This window comes from Dermacentor albipictus, chromosome 9 (genome assembly GCF_038994185.2).
Source record: "Dermacentor albipictus isolate Rhodes 1998 colony chromosome 9, USDA_Dalb.pri_finalv2, whole genome shotgun sequence".
Lineage (NCBI taxonomy): Eukaryota > Metazoa > Arthropoda > Arachnida > Ixodida > Ixodidae > Dermacentor > Dermacentor albipictus.
This window is the reverse complement of record NC_091829.1, coordinates 42,430,655-42,454,858: the sequence shown is the minus strand read 5'-3', so window position 1 is coordinate 42,454,858 and position 24,204 is coordinate 42,430,655. Positions and strand designations below refer to the sequence as shown.

The following is a 24,204-nucleotide window of genomic DNA, read 5'->3' as shown; positions in this document are numbered from 1 at the left end:
TGATTGAGGTTGTGGTGTCATGTCAATATGCTGTCTAAAAAGATCTGCAGAATCGCTAGGCAGCATGTATTGATCTCGGATGTTCATGCTATTTGCATTTGGTGTAAGCCAACTTCCTCAGTTAGTTATTTTTACTACTGTACTGACGCATACTTCGTTTCACTTTCAGTGCTTGTATGTTGTTTTATTTTTGTTTATTTGCATTCTTCTTATTTATTGAGTTTGGTGTATTTCTTTCTGTGCCTAGCATGCACTTGCTGTCTTATTGAAGCATTTGCTGCCAAGAAGTTTAGGGCTCAGTAACCTGTCAAGCTCTCTTGAGTTTTTCCCCTTGATGCCCCTCTGCTGTTCCGAGCAGTTAAGAACTCTCATTCATGTATATAGTACTGTTGGCCTTTCATCTATGCTGGATACTTAAGTTGGACAGAACTCCCGAAATCTCTTTTGCGTGCATTTCTGCCGTCTGTTTTCAGCTGACAACGTCGTCTTCTGCTTCCATATTTTCGCTTCCCTGCTGCAGATCAAACTTAGGGACCGGGACGACGCAGTGAGCGTGTCTAGCGTCTCGGTGAGTGGGTCTGCCGAGGAGCCCCCGTACGCTTGGAGGCCCCCGCCTTCCCAGGTTGGCAACTTTGGAGGTGACGACCGGGAGACACGGCCCAAGATGACTGACTCACACCTGTGAGTTGTGCTGTGGCGTCCACTCTTGCAGTGGGACCAGCATTCCCGCTCCACTTAGTAGTAACTGCTTGTTGCCTGGGAAACTTGTTTGCATGCCCGTGTGCATGGAAGTTGAAAGACGTAGAGGAGTGCGTAGCAGTGGCTTTGCATTAAGCACCTGAGTAGTCTCGCTAAGTCTTTATTGTGGGGAAGCACCTGCTTCCTTTAATTTTTCATTTTGCTTGAACATCCGCAGCAAAAGTGATTCCACCTTGTTTAAAAGCTCAAGGGCAAGAAAATAAGAGGTGGATGGGGACAGAGAGGACACACACCAGGGCTTACTCCAGCAGATACCTTTATCTGAAATGAGGCACCAGCGTATGAGCCTTAATGGGTGCTTGTGGGAACAAGCAGAGATGCCTGCCTTGCCTTACTTAATCAGATTCAGTAATGAGCATTCTTTTCCAGCTAGGAAAAGGGATGTAATGCTCTCGTCACTTGGGATACCTTGTCATTCTTTAGTTACTGCTTCAATATTCTGCAGTATAAGAGTATCTCTATAATGGCATGATTGCCCTTCCTCATATTTCCTGCACTTGTGCTTTTTAAACATGTCTAGCCTAAAAGGTTGAATGTCAACATTTGTTGACTCGGGCAGGGAGAACATGGAGAAGGGCGTGCAAATTGTTATTTCACAGTTGATGACAGAGGCATTTTAACGAAAGTATCAAGCTTCCAAGCCTACTGTTGTTATAGTTCATTTATGGCATCAGCTATTTAATATCTACCCACTGTACATTTGTTCAGTCATCATTCCTGCCTTTGCATCTCCAGCACACCATGTCGTAATTTCGAAAGCAAAGGGTGTCCTTGACTTAAGGAACACGACAGGATCCTTTGCACTAGAGGCATTCGCTGCTCTGGAACATCAGAACACCTAATTGCTGTCATTTGCAATGCTTGCGCAGGCTTGGTTTCCTTAGTGTCAGGTATATGTGTAACACTCAGTCTTTCTGAGTTTACTGTCTTTGAAGCCTGACTTTCAGTTTCTGCCATGGCAACAGCTTGTGCAAACACTTAGCTTTGGAATCAATTTTTGTCTTTTCATTGATATTTTTTGTGGCGTATGCAAGCTTGTGCTCGCTAAGCAGTGCCCAGCATATGGATAGTAAAATGACAATGATGTGTGAAAGTGGCATATGACTGAGAATCACTCACTGGATATTGCTCACATAGAGATGCCTTTTTTCATATGTTAATCTCTAATTTTGTGAATGCCAGTAGGGAACTGATGGTATGTTACTTTTGAGCTAACAGGGCGGCCATGTCAGCATTCAACATAGCTTGGGCATTTGTTGGCAGGTAAAATTGGCAACATTTCTGTTAAAGTACACTAGGGGGAAGTGACTGACTGAGCTTTCAACTTGCCATACATATTGCTAGATGATGGGTTATGTTTTTCTACAACCCATTTCACACTTCACAGGCAATGTTGTGGAGGACACCCAAGTAGTGTGGTCATAGAAGTGTCCCTCTGTGCCTTTCGCAGTGCACTTGCTTTTGGTTTGCAGTTCCTTCTACAGAATAACTACTTCACATATTATAACTATGACTTCTGGACATAATGTTGCATCGAATCACATTTGTGCACGTTTGTGCTTGCAGTAGGCAACCTACTGTGTTTTGGTCGCTAGCGGTGCACTGTAGCTGCCGGTTGCAGAAGTAGGCGAGTCTGCTTGTTCGGCGGTAAACAGGTTCACATCTGTGATGTCTTCCGTGTAATAATTACATCATATTTTTTAACATAATTAAGTATGCAAGCAGCAAGATAAGTCACTCTAGCCTTCGTAGCATTGCCTGCTGTGTATGGAATGGAGTGTAGCTTGTACAGCTTTTGTGTGGCTGGTGTGAATTGACTCTGAGGTGACTGGAAGGCCACAGTGTAGACCCAGTGGCAGAACAGTGGTGGTGCAGTATATGTGTGGCATCTACTAGTTGCAAGAGGGAATAGCCTGGTGTTAAACCAGAGCTGTGAGCAGTATCAGGGGCAGCTATCAGTCAACGCCTTTTTGTGACTGTCAGCCACAGCAGTTAATTGCTTGTGGCTTTGCATGCAAGGCTAAGGTGTAGGCTGCCCTAATTTCACTGACAGCTTACTGTGGAAGCCTGCAAGAAAAAGAGAGTCATAGAGGGCATACTCAAACAATTCTCTAGCAATCGGCACCACAGAGAATACGACAGTGCTACCCCCCTCAACTGTAGTAATTTTATTAACATTCCACAATTCCTCTAATCATGATGCATTAAGGTCTTTACTGCAGTGCTTTCGAGTAGATGCTGAGAGTGCTTGGTCATGAGATATAAGTCGGTATTACAGAGTAATGGTATCAAAGAGTGGTGACTACTTCAGTGAATGAGCAGCATTGCTGTTTGCTTTCTAGAATCACTGCACAATGTCAAATGAATTTGAAGGCTTACTTTCATGTTCTCAAACAAGCCTTGACTCAAAACTTTTCTTTGACTTTCCACCAAGCAGTAGAGCACAGTGCCACCCCTTTACCAAACAAGATGCTGCGCTTCAGAAACGCTCCTCGATGACTCCTACAATGCCCAGTTGTCTGAGAAGCACATCACCAGCCTGGTGCTTTGTGTTTACCACAAAGGCGAGGCTACAAAAGTATTGCTCTAAAGCTGCCGGGAAGTGCCACTGAAATCAGTAACCACTTTAGAAGAGGGGGAGCACTCTCTTGTGTCTACTTGGAGTGTTGAGTGTTGAAATGTTCTAGAATATGGGGCCCAGCTCCCATCATGGTAATAGCCATTAAGCCATAAAAAAATATCGAACAGAGTTGGCACAGCTCACGCTTCTCACTCTGCAACCTTGCTTCTTCTTGTGTGCCGCCACCTGATCGCTCCTCTTTGTCACTTTCCTGGTTGTGACATCGCTCACGCTTTCACACCTCCTTCCTCCTGCCCTCTGCTTTGCTCTCCTGCCCCGTTACCATCGTCTCCTGCAATCACCCCCTGCCTTGTCTTTCCTGGCCACAGCATCATTAACCGAAAGACGGAATCCAAAGAGGAAGAGCACCTTGTGCGCACTGAGCTCGTCGAGAAAGTGCAGAGGTTGGTGTCGTCACTGCCGAACCCGCAACCTCTCGCGGTCCGTGAGAGTGTCTTCGCTCTTGCCTAAGACAAGGTCTCTATTGAGTCAGCAAGTTTCTCATCCATGTGATGGGTTTTACCTGTAGTAAAAAATTAAGGCAGATTAACAGTGCAAGCAAAATACTGCATCGAAGCTAAGCGCCGGCCAACTTTCTACATGGGCACCTAAGACAAAATCGATTGAAAAACATGCACATGCCAGATAAGATGCAAGGCATACACAGGACGAAAGCTGCACTAGCAGCTGAACTTTATTGTTGACATAAAGTCGCATGTACAAGCACAAAGGAACAGTTAGCATGGGATAAAAGAAAACGGGAAGAGGAATGGGGACCATTCATTTAGGGAACTTGTCTGCATATCTCTTGGGTTTGTTGTAGTCCAATTCGGAAACCAAATACTCAATGCGGAAACAACTTTGTATGTTGTAGATTCTTTTAAAGCAAAGTAATAGTAAAGAGCACAATAGGTAGCCAACAGCTTGTCTTTTTACTGACAGTAACAAGAAGGCAGGCAATGAGGTGTGCCCCGGAGCTTTAGCTACACTTGCAAAAGTTTCGGCAGAGTTTTCTCATTTGGGCTTACCAGGCATTGTGGCAGCTGAGAGCATCTGATTGTACAGGTTTTGTCTGCTGCTCTTCTGTTTATGAACTTGCTTCAGTTCTTTTAGATATATCTTTATGCTAGCATTAAACGATTTGCGTGCCACATTGGACACCCACCAAGTTTTAAATGCATTCCGGCTTGTGAGACAGTTGCAAACCGGAATAGCGTGGCACGGCTGGAGAGGCACTGAAAATCAGAGTCTCTTTCACATTACTTTGTTTTAGGCAAGAGTGAAGACACTGTCACCTGACTCTGCGTGCATGTTCCTTTGCTTTTGTGCTTTTGCTCTTCTTGCATGCGCAAACACACACCTCAGTGGCTGCCTATGTCTCTCCTACATGGTGTTGTACGTATATAAAAGAGCCCTGGCATGAAGTTAAGCTATGGTGTTCTCGTTATTAAATGACTTGTGGGCTCTAATTCATTGCACAGTATATCGAGAGCAGTGTTGCCTAAAGCGTAACAATTTGTGTCTAAAATTGCGTGGCTGCCTAATGTTATCAAGGTCAACCACAGTGGCCTGGCATTGCACAGAGGTCTCCTAAACGATGTAATGTTGCATGCGTTTATGTGTCATTTTTCATTCTGTAAGTTGCGAAACAAAAGTGAGCGTTATACTACAATGACAACGCTATTGAGGTGTCCCTTGGAGGTTATGTTAGACTGCATTCTTCTAGCAGCTAAAAATGAAACGTACTGTTGCAAGTGACATCATAACTAAGTATCTAATACAGTTTTCTTACTCTGTGCTAACATACTGAATTAGTGAGCACTTGTCGAAGAAAGAAAGCAAATAGCAAAGAGAACATCAAAAAACGTTGGCGTCAGGGACCCTTGCTACATTACATCTCGTGCCTGCGTGTTAGCAGTCGCATTTTCACTATCTGGCAGCCAATCAGCAGCATTTTGAGTGGTGCACTTGTTCTAAATCTTATTTGAGTTTGGAAAAAGATAGCTGACGTAAATGTGTCGGTGCAGAGAGCATTTGAAGGACACCTTTGAAAATGGTTCATTTTGTGTTAAGACATTTTGACCCATAACACTCAACATTCCTCATGAATGCACATTGCGGTACCCTCATAAAACAGTTGGCTAGCTCACCCATTGTGAAACTTAAGTTGCACTTAAATTTACATTTGCAGTTGAAGTGTGTTTACAGAGGCAACTCTGAATTTACTGTGTTTTCTTTTGCTATTGCATTAATATGGTATTCATCTTTAGCCTGCAGTTACCATGATTGAATTTAGAGGCATCTGGTCTAATAACTGTCAGAATTGATGTTACCGTCAGATTTGCAGTGCGGTGTTTTTTTGCTCATGACTTCAAATAGCGTGTTCCCAGAATGTGTGTTTGGTAAAAAGTGTCTGTTACATAATGTTTCTGTCAAATTTTACTCTATGTAGGCGCTACTATCCTGATCAAACAACTACAGAGTATCATCGCTACATGTAAGTTTGAAACAGTTGGAGTGTACCTGTTTGTGTATGTGTCTGTGGTGAATGTACTTTTGAAGCTTGAGTCATTGCTCACGCGCTTGGCAGTGGGCATACCTGCATGTATGATCGTGTGTTGCTCTTAATTCTCATACCACACTTTAGTGCCTGATGGTGCATCCAATGGTTTTGTTAAATACTTCAGTACTTCTATTGTAATTTATGAATGTACGTTTAATAGAAGAGGCATGCTTGCACATAGCTGTCATGTTGCCTGTTACCGTGCTGCACTTGATAGTTTCGGTGAAAAGTTGTGGCTGCTGAACATTTGAAAATTTGTGCGGTGTTCTGACTAACAGTGTGCTTTGTGCGCGCAGTGGAGTATGGTAAATATTTGTTGTTTCTTGTCAAGAACTTGAGGGCACGAACTGCTGTTATTGCAGCAAAATCTTGTCATTTATGCACTTACCGACACCATATGGTTAATGAGATGAACTGTATGTGTTCTTGATTTACATATGTACATGTCAGGGCAGTTGCATTACATTTGAACTTCATCGAGAACAGAATGAGCAAGATATGCACTGTGAGCATCCTTGTTCTCTGTGCAGTTCCCACGTGACATTAACGTGTACTTCTTGGCTCAATTCTGTGCCCTGCACAATCTGTTCCTTTATTTCTAAAGTGTACGCGGGGCAGATGACGGCTGCAAGAAGTTATAGTTAGTTAGGTTAGCTAAGTAGAACAGACTGAACCAGGTAAAGAATCTGTAATATGCTGTGCAGAAAGAAAGAGTCATTGTACCTCGTTACCATGGAAGGAAACCCAGACAGAAGCTGTGTGCACACTACTGCTGTGTTCATTTATGAGAGGAAAGTACTGCAGCTTTATGGAATTATGCCATTGTTATAAGGTCACAGCAGATGTTGATGAGTGCAGTGTATAGCCAAATCAAGCTTGGGTGCGCAGTCCCCTGCAAATTGTCTCGTGACTCGGCACCTTTAGACTTTTGCCTGCCTCTTACAAACATCCTTGTCTCAACACTGAAATAAGCGACCAAAAGGAATTCGGTTTCCTGCGCTGCAGTCTGCCTAGTGTAAAATAAGCAACTTGTTGTTTGCTTCCTTTCCAGGCAAGATGGCAGCTCACCGCAGGTGCAGGAGTCCTACTCGATGAACTACCACAGTACAACGTCGACCAACGGTCACCAAGTGGGCGATGGCGAGCACTCGCCAAACTCATCCAAGCTGGCGGTGCCGGGCGAGAATTCCCAGCTCGTCAGCCGAACAACGCAGCAGACCAAGACGCAACAGGTGCCGTACACTGCATTGCGTTGTCTAAACCATTAAGTGCCACGACGAAGTGTGCTCAGGTGCACTCCAGTCTAACGAATGCATCAAGCTGCCATATTTACTCACAAAGGCCCACCTTTGTCTAAGAGCAAAAAAATATATATATATTTCACTAAGCGTCATGGGCATACTTGCGTACTGGTCAATTTCTTCAAACCACCACTTTACGACGCTAGTTACTGACCTGCCAACAATTGCACCTCTAACTTTAAAAGTACAATTCTAACCGCTTGCCAGGGCACAGTTTTTTTACTCAGTGCTGTGGATTATGTGGGTGGTTGCTATGTTGGGGAATCCATTGCAGGAAGAACCTAGACAGCTAATGCTGTGAGATGCGTTCATGTCTAAATGTGCGACATTGGTGCTGGAAGGCACGCAACCATGCAAGTCCTTTTTTTTTTTCCCCCCCCTCAGTGAAGGATTTTACACCTTGGGACTGTCTGCATAATCTGTTTTTCTCACAGAGTGAAACAAGCTGTCCTTCTGCTTTCTTTGCAGGTCAAGACGGTCACAAAGGTCATAAAGACGAGGGAAGTCCGCCACGTGGGTCCTGACGGTCAACCGCTGGACTACAACCCGTACGGAACGCACGGCATGCCCATGGCAGGCTCCGACTACGTCACATATCCCTACACAGGCGCCACTGACAACTCCCATGGCTACGGCAGCTACGATACGGGTAGGTTGTCCTCTTTGAGGCATGGTTTTCTTTGGTCTGTGATTAGCCTACCTTGATTGTTGTTTTCAGCAGCTTGACTGTTGATGTTGTTCGAGTCATGTGTCATAGGAAAGTAGTTCGGAGGAGGTCCCTAAAAAATTGCATTTTTGTGGTACACTGCCCTGTTGTAGCGTATTAAGGTATCTGCTGCCATGCCATAATGACTATTTAAGCTTTCTTCTTTCCTTTGAAGATTGGTTTGTCCACATGTTTGTGGTAAAAATGGCCGAAGCCAAAGCTAACCAACTAATTAACGAAGTTATCTAACTAAACAAAGAATATTATTCACTGAATAATAACTTGCCTGACTAAAGTAACTAAGCAAGTATTAACAAGAAGGAAAGGGATTAACTGAGGGGCCCGCTTTCTTTAGTAGTCGTATCATAAGAAGCCAACAAACACTGACACCAAAGACAACATAGGGGAAATTACTTGTGCTGAATAAATGAAACAATGAAACGATAAATTAATGGAAATGAAAGTGGATGAAAAAACAACTTGTCACTGGTGGGGACCGAACCGACAACCTTCACATTTCGCATGTGATGCTCTACCACTTGAGCTACCCCGGACCCGCCGTGGTTGCTCAGTGGCTATGGTGTTGGGCTGCTGAGCACGAGGTCGCGGGATCGAATCCCGGCCACGGCGGCCGCATTTCGATGGGGGCGAAATGCGAAAAAACACCCATGTGCTTAGATTTAGGTGCACGTTAAAGAACCCCAGGTGGTCAAAATTTCCGGAGTCCTCCACTACGGCGTGCCTCATAATCAGAAAGTGGTTTTGGCACGTAAAACCCCAAATATTCAATTTGAGCTACCCCGGCACCGTTCCCCCATCCGCTTTCTTGGGTATTTGTGTTACTACTAGAACTAAACCCAGTTTTTCCGAACGTGAGAGAAGCCCGCAAATGCACACAAAATTGGCACACGACTAGTCACTCGAGGCACTTTGCATGTATTTGCAGGCTTCTTTCATGCTTGGAAAAACACTTTCATGTAGCACGTATTGAGCAACGGAAAGCTGTATTGGAAGTTTTTCATGTTTCTCTACAATTCTCTCATTGACACCTTTCATCTAATTATAATGTTTGAGAAGTTGATTAATTAATTGACTAATTACCTAATGATGTGGAATAAACAAAATTTTGTATCTCCACTCAACGGCAAACAACATTACCTTGGTTCTGTCCAGCTACGTGGCATCTGCATATTTTTAAATTCTGGCTAAAGTTAGTTGGCACAACCTGTATAGTAAGTGCAAATAGAGGCAGCTACAAGCATACAAAGCATACAAGGACCCCTGAGAGAGAGAGAGAGGGCTCTTTATTAGAAAAACAGAGAATTTCGCCGGCGCGTATATAACCGCTGGCATGCTACTCTGTATAGGGATGGGGAATGGGATTAAAAGATTCTAGAAAAGAGCGGGAGAAAAAAAAAGGATAAAAATATGAAATGTCCAAGTGGACCTGATACTAATTTTTACAGGTGGCATGGCGGGTAAATTTAGGCTTTTGTATAGGAAGGATGCAATTTTTAAAGCTTTCCTATTTGACCAATTTCTGTCAGGTATTTGAACAATAAATCCAAAACCAAGGACCCCTGAGTATACTATTGTGTGTACTTCTCTTTGTATAATAAATCAAAATTATGTTTTGGTCCATACTTTATCAACCTCAGCCAATTAAAACATGTGAAAAATCACAAAGGTTTGTGCCCTGAACTAACATGCTGAGTGTATTTTGTTTCTTTTTCATTCGTGTGTGTGTGTGTGTGTGTTGAGGGGGCGATGGGGTCATCTTATTCCCTCTTACGTACAGGTGGTGTCAAAAGCTTATGGACTGAGGAATCTGAGAGAAAAGCTGAATATATATCCGTAGCCTGGGCATACAATGTAATATCAGGATTCCTTGCCTGTACCAGTATGGACAAACAAAATCACATTGTGTAATTTCACTGGCTACAGTAAAAAAAATTGAGGGTATTCACAGATCTTGTAGTCCGTTAACATTTGGTGATGACTGTACTCACGTGTGGGCTGGAGTGCCTGCCCCAAAGGCTTTATGGGTACCACCATTTGTCTTATTACTGTAAATTATCTGAGAGGTGGCTGTGGCTTCGTGCAGCTAAGGAAACGCCAATACTTCGCTTGTTATTGCAGGCGAGCCCCCTAGTCCAGCCAGTCAGGTAGCGCCTCCACACGCCGCCTATCCCCAGGACTATGCCACATACGGCTCCTATTTGCGCGACTACGACTATGGCGGCTACCCCGGACAAGCGCCAACCCCTCCTTCGGTCACGTCGGAGTCACCCCTGCCTCCCTCGCATATGGCTGTGCCCCAGGCCGCATCGTCTCGAAGTATGATGTCGCCCCTCATGGTCGCCCCTGACGGTTACACCCATGGACATTCGGGTTATGATGAACTTGACCCTCAGCCTCCGAGGGGCGGCGTGGATTACGCACCGGACTGCTACAGGAGTACACCTTCACCGGCGCCTCATCCGGATCGCTACGGTGAGAAGCGCTTTACTCTTCAGGCGGAACATTGTTAATATGTTTCCAGCTAATAAGGCTTCCCAGTTTGGCCACTCTAGTGGAAATCATCAAAAATCTTCCAATTTGATGGCATTCGGTTTATATCATTTTCTTGGACAGCAATTCTTTTGCGTCTTTTTGCCAAGAGATATCTGCCATCACTTGTACACTTTAGGCGCTAAGGAAAATGCAGGGATGAAAGCAAGGACACCGTGTCCGTCCTTTTGTCCCTGTTTTTTTTTCTTCGTGTTTCAAGTCTTCCAGTAAAAGAACACTACTTGTCCAGCTCTCAAGCCTTGTTTAAATACCTGAAAGGCACGCACATGGCACACAGGCCTTTACTTTCTTTTTAAGAAAAGGACGATGTGCGCAAAAATGTCTTGTGTATTTTGCACCTATTTTTGTTGAAGCATGCACAATCAAGTAGACATAATCGAGGCCTACAAACATTGATGTTGCAAGAGCATGGCAAGCGATATGGTCAATCCTTTCAACTTGTAGCTTTAATGGTAATATATATGTCACTTTGAAGCTTTTAGAAACATTGTTTTGTCTCTACAAACATTCAATGCTGCCTAACAGTTTCATGAATGAACTGTGGTTGCAATGAAACAAAAGAAACAACGGCTTTGCACTGATTAATTCTGGACTTGCATTTCCATGTATGAATTGTTTTTGCTGGCTCCAATGGTATCTGTTTGGTATGTTTCTCATACTGATATAGTTTAGTAATTTTGCATCATTGCACACAGTGTCACGCTCGCATGATTGTGCAAGTCTTCCACATATATTGACGGTTGCATACCACAGCCTCGCGATGACGTGATACTACTGCGGTCACTACTTGAAGGCTTTTCAAAAGCAGGCAAAAAGTTTGGTGAGAAAATGCTTGATTTCACAGCGCTGCTGCACCTGATGTAGTCCGTGACGCAAATGGTTAATTTTGGCTACAAAGCATAGGAAAGAAGGAAAAGCGTGGCTATATATGTTGTTGCTATTCTCTTGACAGTAGCAAAGACTTCGTGCAGCCATAGACGCATCGCACGCTATTCCACCAACAATGACAAATTGGCACCACCTGTCATTAATAATTCCCTGTGTTGAATGAAGTGCTGCGAAACGCCCTACAGATGCCTGCACTGCATTCCTTTCTATGTCATCACCCTGCAGTTTAGCATCTTCTGGCTAGCAGTGATAACCACGACAATAACCAACCTGTGCAGGCACCTATGGCTACTTGGGTGCGCCCGGTGCGAGCTCCCCCGGCTACAGCCCGGGCTACGAAGGTGCACCCCCGCCGCAGGGGTATCTCGACCGCCGGCCAAGCTATGACGAACACCAGGCGGGTCCCCCAGGTGGAGCGAGGGGCCCCTACGGGGCAGCTCCCCCGCGAGCCCTCTTCGAGGAGGAGGAGGAAGAGGCCAGCCCTGCACCCCCACCCCTGGAGGGGCAGCTTCCCCCCAGGCCACCTTACGTGGGACCCCCTCTTGATGGTTCTGACCCCAGAGGTCTGCATTCCCGTTCACCATTGATGTTTTCTCACCACATGCAAAGTACATGCTCTTTGCATGACCTTTACATGTCCTGGGCACTTAGTCCTCATTTTGTGTGAGTGCTAGATGTACAGAAAGTTGGATAGGGGCACGGTTGGGCGAGGAGGAAATTCAGTTTTCGTCACAGCATGTCAGATGACGTGGCAAGCATGTGTCCATCATTTACATGCTCGATTATGGGGGTAGTGCAGAAAAATAGCGATCCCATATTTTGTAAATTTACATTTCGTTCAATAATGTCAAGGAACAGAAGTGACGGACATTTTTGCAGCAGTAATTGCTCAATACTGGTCGAATTACATGCCGTGCTGCCCCTTAAACAAGCTACAACGGTATCCTTGAGCAGACGACGTCTGCCGACACCACAGATTCACTTGCTCGAATGTGGTGTGTGTGCATGTGTGTGCATTGGAAGGGTGACCTCGGAAGGCAAATCTCTGATTAGAGTTGGGATACGGTGTGCTCCAACAAGCAGACTGTCATGGTTCTTTCCTCTGTTTGCAGTTTTTCTGTCTCTCTTGTTATCCATAATGTAACCGCGCAAACAACAATGGATGGAAAAGGAAACAGTGCGTTTCCTACTTCGTCCGTTGTCGTTTGCGCGGTTTCATTATGCATTCAACTATTGACCACCAACTAGCCCACCTTTCTCAGTTTCTCATGTTATCGCGGGCTCCTGCTTTGTGCAGTAGGCACCCGTTTCTCAGACATTCCGTATGCATTTTTCACCTTGCCACAGAGACAAGCACTTTCCAACTGTGCTATTTACGGATGTGGTGGAAATGTGTCATGCCAAATTGCAGCGTTGGTTACACATCCATTCACGCATGGTTGTTCACTGCAAGTACAACTTCGTTTGACTGCACATGGATTTGTGTAATATTTGTGCTCGTGAATTCAAACGTTCTTGTGGCTTTGTTTATAATGCTTTATCTTTCTGAATTTCCAAGCAGTCATACACTTCTAAATGTATGAGAGCAATAAGTTTCTGCACGCATGCATATAATCATTGCAACTTGTCGCACGCATAAGGCACATTTTGTTAAAAAGTTGCTTGAAGCCAGAAGAACAAAGTTTAGACAGATTCATGTATGAGGGTTGATCAAATGAAACCTGTTTGCTGACAGCATCTGAGAAAGGAAGAATTGTATTTAAAGAGACTAAATTCTGTGCTGGTTCATCTACAGGTAGGGCACCATTATTGCTCACAGAGATCAGCATTATTGCTCTACTTTGTGAAGCAGTGAATAGGGAAATATGAAAATCTGGAGGTCACGTGGTGATCATGTCAGCTCGTCCGTTTTGGCTCGCACAGTTAAAATTAAAGAGCAGGTACAGGACCTCCAGCAGCAATTTTTTTATGTAACGAATTGATATACAGTTTACTCTCTTCAAAGGGAACCTCAAGCAACCAGGGAAATTGGTTCCGTTTATCAGGAGTTCCATTTACTGAGAGACGCTGCAGAGATTATTGCATGAATTCAAAACCGACCAACCATGAGGATGGTTTCCATTTAAGCAGCAGTTCCATTTAAGTAATTTTCGCTTGTGGAGGTTCCACTGTACGACATTTTTTCGTGTATAACGGGCACCGAAATTTCAGTAAAGTGGATGGTATAGTTGGGGTGTGAGTTATATGTGAATTTCGCCTTTTAGTGTGGCAGCACACACCACGCGGTCATGAAGCCACTCCTCAAGGCGAGGTTCTCTGCCATTCAAAGTTTCGTTATTTCCTAGGGAACCCCACCCTCTCTCTCCGCTTCTCTGTGTACAAGCTCCCTTCTTCCCTTCTTCATGGTCACCCTTTCTCCCCCCTTTTATGGACTGCCATTTTACGTTTAGTAGGTAGTTAGCGAAGTGTGCATGCGGCGCCGGAAAAATCGTATGTCACCTGTTCCCATGGCACTACCCCTGTTCATGCAAAGCAGTTCGCGATACGGCAATGAGCCAAATCATTGGCAGGATTTTCAGTTCGGTCGCGTTTGCTCCATCACCGCTGCCCATGTGAGGGTTGCTCCGTCTACGCTGTCATCCGCTGTTGTGTGAATTCCAGCTGGGAAGTGATCCGATTCACGACACATTCACGACTGATTCATCCGCAACAAAGTCCAGCGTGAGAATACAGCTTTGTCAGCATCGCCGAAGATACGATGTGAATGAGTCATGCATCTGCAAATGGAGACTGTTTTTGCAAACATCTGGGCGTTGTTGTACACAGTTATTTCCACGGATTATATGAGCGGATTTTTTTTTTCTCTTTCCAGGCTGTTGTAATTGGGGGTGCAGCTTATATGCAGTGATGGGTTAAATGGGAAAAAATACAGTGTATTGGCACACAGAAAACAATAGACTTCTAGTTGAGTGGTCTATCAGTCTAGTACGACTTAATATATTTCTTTAGCTTCCCTTTAACTGCACTAAATACAATATATACAGGCATCCACGATGGGTATCACGGAATTCTTCTTTCTTTAGAAGTCTCTATGTATGGTCAGACATTTGTCTTATTGTGCGAATCAATCTACAAATGCCGTCCATGTAAGATTTCAAAGGTTGGCTTTCAGAAAACACTGACAGATGGCGACCTTCACCTGAATGTCTGAATGACACCTCTGAACCTATCAACACCTTCTTGAGAGGCCTAGAGATGTGAAAGTCCTTGTCCAGTGGCTGTTTTTCTTGTACCTGATTGTCTCTCCACATTCTCAGGTGGCGGGGACGTGCGGTGGCGAGACCCTGACCTGCACGAGGTCATAGAGTTCCTGGGCCACCCCAACAGTGTGGTGCGTGCCAATGCGGCTGCCTACCTCCAGCACCTCTGTTACATGGACAATGGCATGAAGCAGAAAACGAGGTACGTACTTTTGTGATTGTCTGCACCAAAGGGCACATGAAGCCCTCGTAGGACTGTACGTTCTTTCTCGCAGCATTCGGGTCTGCATTCTGGAACGGTCGCTTTCAGCAAGCGCAGGTTGAAGCCAGCAGGCCAAATGTTGATTGCTCTAATGAGGTGTCATGCCACATTTCATGCTACGAAAGGGGGAAAGTGATCATCCGCACAGTAATGTCCACTCCACTCTTGGTCACACAGAAATGAAACTACCCCTGAATAATGAAACCTCAATCCCTCGATCAATCAACTCTAGGCCTCCGTCAAGCTTGCAGGTTACTATGAAAGGCAGACAAATCAAAAGTCTCATGTTTTTGTGTGTTTGAATTAACAAACTCGATCCTGGGAAGTATGCCTAACTTGTAGGCATCTCTTTGTGTGCAGAAATCCGTCCCAGTGGTTTTTTACTAAACAGTAGAATTATAAGACTAGAGAGTACTAGTACAAAAGGATATACAGAATCGTTCTTACACTTTTTAGGTGCCATGATTTTAACAAAACGAGACCTGACATTTTTTTTTCGTCTATATTACAGAGCTTTGGGAGGCATCCCACTCTTGATAGAACTTCTGAACCAAGACTTCCCAGAAATTCAAAGGAATGCCTGCGGTGCTCTTAGGAACCTCTCCTATGGCCGACAAAACGACGAAAACAAGGTAAGCCTTGCCTAATCTTGCGATCATTGCTTATGTGTTAACTGTGTTAGGGCAACAGCTTTAATTTCTTCAGAGTGTACTAGCATGTTCAAATCGTTCAACCCACCTCTTCCACCAGCACATCACCGACAGGTGTATGTCATACACAACAATAATTTATTATAGCTTATTCACTTCCAAGAACTTGAGCGTTCAGTTTTGTTCTTGTGCTGCAAATATGAAATTGGAGTGCATATTTATTTTGCTTTCCCCAACATCTTATGCAGGCAATGAAACACATCCTGACGAAAGAACCAGCTCTCAAAAGAACACTGAATTAGAAAAAGAGAACTTTTGTTAGCAATCTTTTGAGACTCTGTAGCATTGCAAAAATTTCTGCTACGAAAGAACTTGGCTCGAGGTAGCATCTAAAAGGATGCCTTTAGTCATCCCAGCAAGGATGGACACCTTGCAAAGGGCAGTTCAATTATGTAAACTAAACTTTTTACATTGTGATTATCTTTGTAGTTCTACTTTCGTCATTACTTCTGTGTGCTGTCATGCTACTCATGCTTCTTCAAAAATTTTAAAAACTGCTTAACACAAAAGTTTGTTTACCTAAATTAACAACATGTTACTACATTTGTAAACATGCATGCTTTGCTTTTCACCAATCTTATAAATTATCTTAATGATGTTCCTGTTTGTGCTGACAGCTTCAAATTCATTTATTTCAGATAACTAACTTTTCACTCAAATATTACATTGAGGAAAAGCATTTAGTGAAACCCGTGAACTCGCTATACATTTCTGTTCTCATGAAAAACTTTCTTGTTGAAAATTTTCGTGCTTGTAATGTCTTGTGACCCAACCATAAACTATACCGTATTTACTCTATTCTAACACGCCCTCGATTGTAACGCGCACCTGTTTTCCGTGACAAAAGCAAAGGAAAGAAAACCGCCCTCGATTTTAACGCGCACCCGTTTGCCGCGACCTAAAAAAAAGAAATGTCCTTTACAGTACCGCGCACCTCATTCTTTCATACAGGAATACGACTTTCTGTCATTTTGAAAAACAAAGATTTACTCCCAATACACTAAAGTTGCGATAAATAAAAAAAAAGTTGCAGTTTCGTCCGAAAAGCGAAGCATCGTTTACGACAGCAAATTAGTAGACAGCTATACGAAAAGTAAGGGTAGCAGTTTTATCGGCCGTATGAACTTATAAACATTCGCTTACTAACTAAATTAACAAGCATGGTGTCATGTGCACACAAGAACACATGAACATGTCTCGCACAATGACCGCGGAAACTCTTTTATCAAAACGCTGGAGTGGGGTAGTGTGGTAGCAGGAGCGAGCGAATTAACCTTTGTGTGGCCTCTCGCTTCAACGCAAACTAAGCAACAAGAACACAGCACGGTGCGCCTAATATGCGTAGACTATTGCCTCCATCACAGGTTGCTTGTAAGATAGGGGCCGCATGGCCGCGCCGTACGTAGCAGCCACTGGAGTAGAAAGCTTCTCCTGTTTGCCCAGTCGTGCACGCAAATTTCGGGAACTCCGAATGCCTGTGATGCGGCCCGATCTCCGTCCGTCTTCGCACACGTGGTCACTTTCCTTGTGATTGCGGCATTGTGGTGAACTCGGCATGTCTTTGCAGTCGGCACTTCCATGCTGATGGAGCAAATGCAGAAAACGGGAAGTCTGCGAAGACGGACAGTGCACTAACCTAAGCGCACATACTACAGCACACGGAGGAAGCTACGGCAGCTAGGCTCAGAGCGCGTGCGACGTGCCCATTTCGAAATGTCGATGGAGATATGGTAACGCAGATTTAGGGTCGTACTTAATTCTAATGCGCAAGCTATTTTTGGACCCGTTCTAACGGAGAACAAGTGCGTGTTAGATTCGAGTAAATACGGTAAATGTCAACTTGTGGCCTATAATGTCATTTGATTAATGTCATGTATAATGGGATGACAATGTCAACCTATAAACGCTGACATTGTGCGTCATTTTCTCTTCCGCGATGCAGCGAGCCATCCGCAATGCGGGTGGCATACCGGCCCTCGTGCGTCTACTGCGAAAGACGCCCGACAATGAAATCCGCGAGCTGGTGACCGGGGTCTTGTGGAACCTTTCTTCATGCGAGGTGAGTCAATTTGTAAGTTTCACGAGTTACAACTGATGGCCTGTGTCGTCATGCAGCCTAAAAATGTTGTTGTCTGTAAAAGCCACTTGTACAATTTACAGGGTATCCCAGCTAACTTTAGCCAGAGCTTAAAGATATGCGAGTGCCGCATAGCTAGACAGAACCAAGTTAATGTTGTTTGCTGTCGCTTGGAGATAATCAAAAGGCATTCGCATATTTTTAAACTCTGGCTAAGGTTAGCTGACACACCCTTGACCGGTTGGCATTAAAACTTTGGTGATGTCATGATACGGAAGTATGAAGGGTAACACAACACAAACAACATTTGAAATTTCGAAAATTGTCCTTACCGTATTTACTCGCATAATGATCGCACTTTTTTTGTCAGAAAAATTGAAGCAAATTCAGGGGTGCGATCATTACGCGGGTTAAATTTCCCGGGAAAAAAAAAATTTTTTTTTTCGTCCGCGTTTGCTGCGGGATGCGAGATTGCGGGTGCGGGACACCAAAACAAAAATGGCGGCTAGCGGAGCGAGCCGAACGCGCCGAACGCGATTTTTTTTTTTCTTCTCGTGAGTACATTACGTGCATTGAAACAGTTTCTTCCGTATTAGTGATGAATAATATCGTTAATATCGGCAAGTTTGCGGCAATAACGTAGCCATGTCCACTTTGAGGGGACAGAAATAGGTGGGCGCGCTTAGCTGCCAGTGACAGAAACACATGACGGGCATGCTGCGGAAACTGCGGCATCTGTCTTCACTACTTTCCGCTAAGGGTGGGCGAATATCTTAGCTGTGTTACAAGCGTCGGCGTATGAATAGGGTACACGTTTAACGTATCAGAGTAAACGTGGCTACTATCATTGCCGCGCGCAATTTGTTGCGTGCTCACGAGTGCAAAAGCAGATGAAAAGAATCGAAATGCGCCTTTATTGTTTTTGTTGACATCAGCCATTATAAAGCCAACCCATAATAAAGGCAAGTTTGGTTGTACCTCATTTTGTCATGGAAGTGCGGAAAGTGATGAAAGTAATGAAATGAGGCATCTACTTAAGAATGTTTAGTGCGTGCAGACCGCTTGGCTTGTCTTGAAGAGTCGTTCGCGTAGCATTCGACAGGTGGTAAGCGCGATCATTATTCGCTAGACTTAGCACACGACATATCGCTGCGGCAAGTTCGGGGTGCGATCATTACGCGGGAAATAAAAAAAATCAAATTTTGACGACAAATTTTAGGGGTGCGATCATTACGCGAGTGCGATCATTATGCGAGTAAATACGGTACTTCCCATTCAACATAGGGGATAAATTCTGCAGACTAAAGCTAGAAAACTGTAGCTCGATTGCATGTGAGACAAAGCATACACGAATACATGGCAGATAAATAAAGATTCAACCAACTGCCAAACAACAACAGAACTCATCAATAAAAAATTGTACTCGATTGAAGTAGCAGCCGCAGAGTAAATGTTCACTTGTACAGGTTTGAAATGCTTCAACTGTCTGAAGACGGCATCGGAAAACTGAAAATTGCGCAGAAATAAGGTGTAAAAGATATTAAAGGTGAACAAACATCAATACCATCTTTTTGCATGCGACTGTACGAACTGCTGAGTCGTACTACTACCCCCGCGCCTACAGTTCACAGCCTATCAACTCGCACAATTTGCCACGTCTCTTTGTGCTGGTATAACAGTCCGCTGAGCCGTGTGACAAGCCAGCTGATCTCTTGTGCAGGAGCTGAAGAGGCCGATCATTGACGATGCCCTCCAAGTGCTGGTGAACCACGTGATCATCCCCTTGTCCGGCTGGGACCGCAACCGCGACAGGGGCGACCACACGAAGCCCCAGGAGATCTACTGGACCATCGTCTTTCGCAATGCCAACGGAGTCTTGCGGTGAGCACGGCAGTTAACGGCACTCCCCGCTGGCACGCTGCGTTGCCATACAATGACTGCTGGAGCAGCTGTTTCAGCAGGCATTTTTATCTGGTTGCAGGGTGCAAGTGACACATACAGAAACAAAAATTTTCTAGCTGCCGATGGCGTGTCGTGCGATTGGCATTCTTTGCCTACTTTAGGCATGTTGAGCCGATCTATCGTCTCTGTAGCCTCTTGGGCCAACGCAGTTGTCTGTGTTGTCTACTAACTCGGGCAACTAGGTATGTGCTCATGCTCGTGATGCCACTGTGGTTGTTGCATCGTCATCATTCCAGCTTCAACATCAGACTCTCGTCCTGCAGTCGTCATCATGCCGTTGTCGTCATACAGTTGCCACGCATTCATTGTCATGCTGTCGTTGAAATACCGTTGGGGTTGTTCCATCATCATCGATCCAGCTTCATTATCCGATTCTGCTCATGCTGTCATTGTCATGCCGTCGTTATCATACCTTCACCATCATCTCATTGTCATCGTCAGGCTGTCGCTTTACCATCGTCATCACCTCACAAACAGTCACTCCGTTGTCGTCATACCACCTTCGTTGTTCCATCGTCATCATTCCTTGTTCGTCATTGTATTGCAATCATGCTGTCATAATTCAATCGTGATTATGCTGCTGTCATGATGCCATCGTCGTCAGACAGTAGTCGTCATGCATTCATTGTCATACTGTCATCGTCGTGTTGTCATGGTCATTTCATTGTCGTCAGTCCAGTCTAGCATTGTCATCAGGTTGTTGTCATACCCTTGTCATCAGCCATTGTCATCTTACAGTTGTTGACGTGCTATTGTCATGCACTCGTCATCATCTTATCCTCATGCCATCGTCCTCTTGCTGTAGACGTTATGCCATATTCATCAGTTTAGAATCATTATCTCACATCTTCATACTGCCTTCATCGTTCCATCTGCATCATTCACTCCTTATCGTTTCATCGTCACCATTGCATCATCATCATACAGGCATGATGCCTTGATGCTCACTGCCAACCTTGGCAAGCGAGTGCCATGGCAAAATGGGCCGATACCGGAGGCGTCTGTGTCGCATTTAGCCGAAGCCACAGAAGTCTCAGAATGTCCACTGCAGGGTTTAAATGAACGTCACTTCAGCAATACAGTGTGTCGCTACAGTGCTTGAATGCTAATTGCATTACTGGCGACAGTCATCATGGATGCGTTCTGCTGGAATTTATTTTGTTCTGTTTTTGTCTGTATGATTCTGACCAAATGAGGCCAGTGCAAACAAGGGCCACCCTGGTTTTTTTTTTTGCATGCTGTTTCTCATTCGCAATTCTGAACCGTTGAAATCAGTTTATGGGAAACGTGTTTGCAAATAGATTCACATCTCACAACATGCGTCTCACTGCGTCATCTTTCCCTCGCCAGAAATGTGAGCTCTGCTGGGGAGTATGCGCGGCGGAAGCTTCGAGAGTGCGAGGGCCTCTGCGATGCCCTTCTCCACCTGATGCGGACGGCGGTGCGCAAGAACGACATGGACAACAAGAGCGTGGAAAACTGCGTCTGCACGTTGCGTAACCTGTCCTACCGGCTGCAGGAAGTTGAGGACCCCGAGTACGACAAGCACGCACCGGCGCCGACACCGTCGCGTGCCACGGGCGCAGCCATAAAAGGTGTGTTGCTGAGCGTTTCCCGCTGCCGAACAGAAACTTCTGTGTGTTCCAGTCACCATTGTTACAGAATCGATAAGGATTCCATGTTGATTCCTGTTATGTAATAATGGTAGTATGGAGAGCATGTGTAATTGTGGGACTACATGCAGGGCACTTCTGCAATGGCGTCATGTATTGTACTTCTTATAAAAGCCACATATGCTGTCGGAACACGCAAGAACTTGGTAAGAAGCATTGAGTGACTGGAAGTCAGTTTAGGAACCAACTTGAGCACAGCACTTTTTGTTCTGCTTGTGGCACAAGTCTGGTATAGTCCTTGAAGTTCAAATCGCACGTCTCTCATTGAGCAGTGATTTGTTGAGCCGCAAATTCCATAGTACCGCACTTTTTTTCTTCACATGTAAATATAGTTATCTTCACATGTCAGTAAACCCTAAGACAACAAAACTGACAACATGGCTAATCTCGGAACAAGCATTTATGGGTCAGCACATGCATAGGCATTGCAGTAAGGATACAGAACCATCGTTCATGGTTTCCACAGGCGCGATGCACGTGTCATATGAGAGTTTTAGTTTAGGTGGCCCAAACGTTGGCAACACAAGCCATCGGACATACAACAAAAATTCAGACTGGGCACAAAAGAGCACGAAGGGCCCACAAAGGAGCTTGGGTCACCCGACGCTGGGGTGTGGCTTGGGTACCCTATTCTAAAACTCTATAAAGGGTGAACTTCCTATTCAAGTTCAAGGCCAAGAGTGTTATGCATTCAATAACAAATGATTACTAGACAAACATAAATCGTGGCTCGTGTGTTAGGTGATATGTCGTGGTGTTCCTTTGCTAAACTCATCTGTGGCTGTCTTACCTGCCTAACGCAGTGGGCGACAGCTTGGGCTGCTTTGGGGCCAAGAAGAAGAAAGAAGCCCTGGAGAAGCAAAAGAAGGAGTCCTCCGGATCGGCTCTGGCATCGGCTTCGGCCAGTACATCTCCACGGCCACAGTCGGATCCCCCGTCTGGCATGGAACTCCTCTGGCAGCCGGAGGTTGTGCAGCCATATTTGGCGCTGCTGTCTGAGTGCTCTAATCCAGAGACGCTAGAGGCAGCAGCGGGTGCCATCCAGAACCTGGCCGCCTGCTACTGGCAGGTAGGCTTTCGAGGCATGGAAGTTTGAAGCTGTGGGGCCCCCGTGACTCAGTCTCCATGCATGTGTTGATGGCTTCCAATATTTCGACATAATTACCTGTCTAGTTGCGACAATTAATTGGGAATAAGGAAATAACTCCAACCGAAAGGTGGACCTTTCGGTTAGGGTCATTCCTGAATTCTTAATCAGCGAATAGTGAAGAATTTTCTTACTGGGCAAATAAGTTAGTATTCCAGTCACGCAGCTTGTAGAATAGTGGATATTGTGTTGCCTTGGTGAAAGTTGTTGAAGCAACATTAAGGTACCGTGCATACTTATCACGACTTGTTCATTTGCACTGCCTCTGTCGTGCATTGAATACAGGTTAGACCACTTATAACATACCTGTGTGTGAGAGAGAGAACTTTATTTGCCACTGCAGGGTTGGAAGTTAGGGCAGGTAGGCCTAGTGTGGCTCCCAGGTGGGGGCGACGTCTTGGGCCCACAAGACGCGGGGGAGAAGCGACAAGAGTGATGCGTAGGAGGACGAGACACGGAGCGAACGAACAAAGAAATAAAAAATAAAACGGTGGCCGTGCGATGCAGGCGTGTGGGGCTTGCCTAGGCTACGAAGCCGCCCTTGCAGCTGCACTCCCTCCTTACTGTATGTGTGCGCATTGCCGGTCTTTGGTCCTTCAGTTTTTGTGCACCTGTAGTGATGCTCATCGTCGTGAAGTACACATCTCACGCATGGTACTTTGGCTACTGTCAGTTTAAGCGGTGGTCCACAAATTTAGTTCGGAGTTTTTAGGCTTTATGTGTTCACATGCGAGCTTCTGCATTCCTACCAGTCCGCACACATACATACAAACTTTGTAGGCATTCGCACGAATTGCCACGGCTGATCGCCCGAGAAACCAAAATGAGCTTCACACGTGCTGCTGTCAGTTCAGCCTATGTGTGTGATCACATGCCCAATCTCTATGTAGTCATGCACAGGTATGAACATATTGTTACGGGGAGGTCAACGGCGAGCTTTCCACAACGGCATGCCACCCCACACCACCGCCGGTTGGGGCCATTCAGCATGCCTCGTCAGGGTGTCTCTGACCAAAGTCGCAGTTTGGCGCTGAACTAACGAAACGTGTCGCAGTGGCTGTGTGGCAGTTGCAAAGCAAAAGAATCACCTCAACAGTGAAAGTGAGGGCGCAGATGGCGCGGACAACACTTGCATGGCGGAAACATTGTTTACATCATGTTTTAAACATTGCACGCTCATGAATCAGTTCGAGAAATTACTGAGACACTGTATGGCATCCGAAATTTTGATTGCCGTTCTGTATTAGTTCTGTGGTGTTGGCGGCAGCACTGCAGGGAATTTCAAATAATCTAGCAGGTCTGTAAATTTAGTCGGCGAGTTTCCTTTATGTTACCTTTCCTTCTATTCTTTTTCTTCCTTTCTTTTTTTTTTCTTTCTTTTTTATGCGAGGACTACAGGTCCCCTGACATTAACCTTCCAACGTTTGTAAATTTAAACGCATGAAAACATTCAAGCCGCATGCTACGATCCTCAGATACTCGCAACTGCTTGGTCTCCTTGTTTTGCACAAATTCAGCCTTTGAAAAATGTTGTTTTGGTTATAGTGTGGTACCATTTATAGTGTGAACATTTGTGACTCCGGCAACTTGCACTATAAGTGGTCTATGCTGTAAATGCACTAAAATGTATCCTGCTTTGAAACACGTCTGAAAGGGCTGATTTTCCCCCCACGTGCTTCTTAACCATGTTTCCCAGAGTTTAACT

General features: G+C 45.0%; 1 protein-coding gene across 9 annotated transcripts in view; it reads left to right on the top strand.

Annotated features, from left to right (window-relative positions):
• Window positions 1-24,204, top strand: part of LOC139049730 (splicing regulator ARVCF-like) — a 137,118-nt gene that overhangs the window by 92,753 nt on the left and 20,161 nt on the right. For 7 of the 9 annotated variants that reach the window (XM_070525518.1, XM_070525512.1, XM_070525513.1 and 4 more), the window contains 13 exons: window positions 521-681; window positions 3,709-3,783; window positions 5,832-5,876; window positions 6,994-7,174; window positions 7,712-7,892; window positions 10,089-10,442; window positions 11,687-11,971; window positions 14,726-14,870; window positions 15,442-15,562; window positions 17,583-17,699; window positions 19,438-19,598; window positions 21,030-21,274; window positions 22,156-22,421. In XM_070525518.1, the coding sequence (XP_070381619.1) occupies window positions 665-681; window positions 3,709-3,783; window positions 5,832-5,876; window positions 6,994-7,174; window positions 7,712-7,892; window positions 10,089-10,442; window positions 11,687-11,971; window positions 14,726-14,870; window positions 15,442-15,562; window positions 17,583-17,699; window positions 19,438-19,598; window positions 21,030-21,274; window positions 22,156-22,421 (2,193 nt within the window). In that variant the 5' untranslated portion in view covers window positions 521-664. The remainder of the gene's footprint in view (window positions 1-520; window positions 682-3,708; window positions 3,784-5,831; window positions 5,877-6,993; window positions 7,175-7,711; window positions 7,893-10,088; window positions 10,443-11,686; window positions 11,972-14,725; window positions 14,871-15,441; window positions 15,563-17,582; window positions 17,700-19,437; window positions 19,599-21,029; window positions 21,275-22,155; window positions 22,422-24,204) is intronic. The other 2 variants (XM_070525514.1, XM_070525515.1) reach the window with 2 other exon arrangements.